Raw genomic sequence first — 2,500 nt, 5'->3', positions numbered from 1 at the left:
GTTTACAGGGAGACTTGTCACTTATAAAAAGAGAGCAGCGTGGCATCGAAATCCGTAAGTACAAATGGGGTAGCATCTGGAAATATTGGTGCATGCTAGAGAAAGGCATTGTAAAGGTGTACTAAAGAGTAAAAAGAAAAACAGTCGGTGAGAGGATCAGAAGTAGATAAGAGCAAATATATCCAAGTTGCTGCAGTAAAGTAAATAATGATGAGAAGATAAGGTGGGGAGGATTTGTGTGGACATGATTTACCCATGTGATGGAAGAGGGAAAGACAACTGTATGTCCTGAGATTGTCTTGTGTTCCTTTTTATGTGATACTTGGATAAAGTAATAGAACTTAAGGACGACTCAGCCACAGTTGGTTTAGTAGTTTCCTCTTCTCATTCAAAGGCAGAGATGAATCGAATTGGTGCGCGTATCCTTGACGAGCTCGTCAAACCTCTTCGACAGGTCAATCTGGACGACAGTGAATTCGCATGCTTGAAAGCCATTGTCTTCTTCGACCCTGGTAAGTCGATTAAAAACCCTTTCTAAACTTAACTAAACTCAGCTATTCAAACAATCAGCCCCGGCCCTGCCCTACGCGAGCTTTGAACTCGGGTCCCTCTGGATGTGACACCCGAGCGTTACCACTCCGCTTAGGACTGGGCTTGATTATTTGAATTACGTCGCTGTCACGAGCGATTTGTGATATAGTTAGCTATACAAATATAACCGCTTTTAGGTACCTCCCGACACTACATGCTCCTGATATGCTTAGGGGGAAAAAATGCTGATTATTTTCACACTCCAATGTCCCTCGTGCCCACATTAGATCTTTCTTTCGCTATCTTAATTATTCTACATCTTCAGCGCAATATTGCAAGGGACAGAAGCGCTGGTTTTCACTTACTAGACAGTACATACTATGTTGTCATCAGATATCGGTGTCATTGTAACTCGCCGTAAGCACTGGCTATCGCTTACTAAATAGCATATACTAAGTTACCATCGGACATCATTGTCATCCTCAGCTTTCCTCTTCTTCAGTTATTCGAGGACTGAACGACATCAATCGCGTCAAGGCTCTACGGTACCAAGTGCAGCTGATTTTGGAGGATTACGTGAACGACAGCCAGTACGAATCCCGTGGTCGCTTTGGGGAAATCCTCCTGACTCTCCCCTCGCTCCAGTCGATCACGTGGCAGATGATCGAACAAGTCCTGTTTGCCAAACTCTTCGGCGTGGTGCACATCGACAATCTTCTTCAGGAAATGCTACTCGGAGGTAAGCATAAGGGAGGATGAGGTCAGAGGTCATGCAGACTAATTTATGGGTAATGCTGTGACCTCTCTCTCTCTCTCTCTCTCTCTCTCTCTCTCTCTCTCTCTCTCTCTCTCTCTCTCTCTCTCTCTCTCTCTCTCTCACACACACACACACACACACACACACACACACACACACACACACACACACACACACACACACACACACCACACACACACACACACACACACACAAACAACACACACACACACACACACACACACACACACACACACACATACACACACACACACACACACACACACCTACACACACACACACACTAAGCCACACACACACACACACACACACACACACACACACACACACACACACACACACACACACACACACACACACACACACACACATTTCCGTAACATACAACTAGGTAAATACACACACGACTCGTGGCGCACTGGTAGAGTTCCCGGATGTCACTACGGCGGTCCGGGTTTGAATCCCGCCCAGGGCTGAAGTAATTTCAATATCGCTTCGCTGCAAGTAGTTACTCCAACTCTCGTGGGCGGGGAGCTGAGTGTGTGTGTGGGTGTAAGGTCACAGCATTACCCATAGTTCGGTCATACATGAGCTCTGAGCTCTCTTCTGCAAGGGAAATAGCTGTCGATCATGAGCCCAACACGTGATCCAAGACCATGGTGAATCACAAAGATTCATTCTAAGGTAAATAAAAAGCATCTTCCATAAGCCAGAACAAAACCTTAGATGAGGTACCAGAGTTTCAACTGTTTTTTGAATGAAGAAATCTAGCACAGTGAGGAAATTGTATAAAAAAGAACAAGAAGAATGTGTTTATACATACATATATATTATGGGAAAGGTGGAGGGGGAAACACGGGTGTTTATCTGATTATCGAGTTTATTCTTGACCGGTTTCGCTTACAATTGCTTCCTCTGAAGAAGCTATTGTAAGCGAAACCGGTCAGGAATAAACTCGATAATCAGATAAAGACCTGTGTTTCCCCCTCCACCTTTCCCATAATTTGTCCCAATGTCTCTATATACATATATATATATACATATATGTATATATATATATACATACATACATATATATACAAATATATATATATATAAGAATGGGGTAAATGCTATGTGGGAAATCCTTGAAAAAAAATATTTAAGGTCTCTATATAAGCCAAGCACTCTTGTCTGTTAATGTTAAAGTTA

The 2,500-nt window shown here is 43.2% G+C and overlaps 1 protein-coding gene across 1 annotated transcript in view; it reads left to right on the top strand.

The window, feature by feature from the left end:
- LOC143035621 (hepatocyte nuclear factor 4-gamma-like) overlaps nt 1-2,500 on the top strand; it is a 4,095-nt gene that overhangs the window by 704 nt on the left and 891 nt on the right. The window contains exons 2-3 of the mRNA XM_076202488.1: nt 333-512; nt 1,034-1,270. Of these exons, the coding sequence (XP_076058603.1) occupies nt 333-512; nt 1,034-1,270 (417 nt within the window). The remainder of the gene's footprint in view (nt 1-332; nt 513-1,033; nt 1,271-2,500) is intronic.

The sequence above is a fragment of the Oratosquilla oratoria genome, chromosome 19 (assembly GCF_046742065.1).
Source record: "Oratosquilla oratoria isolate Oo_2021 chromosome 19, ASM4674206v1, whole genome shotgun sequence".
In the NCBI taxonomy this organism is placed as follows: Eukaryota; Metazoa; Arthropoda; class Malacostraca; order Stomatopoda; family Squillidae; genus Oratosquilla; species Oratosquilla oratoria.
This window is presented reverse-complemented; position numbering and strand designations above follow the sequence as displayed.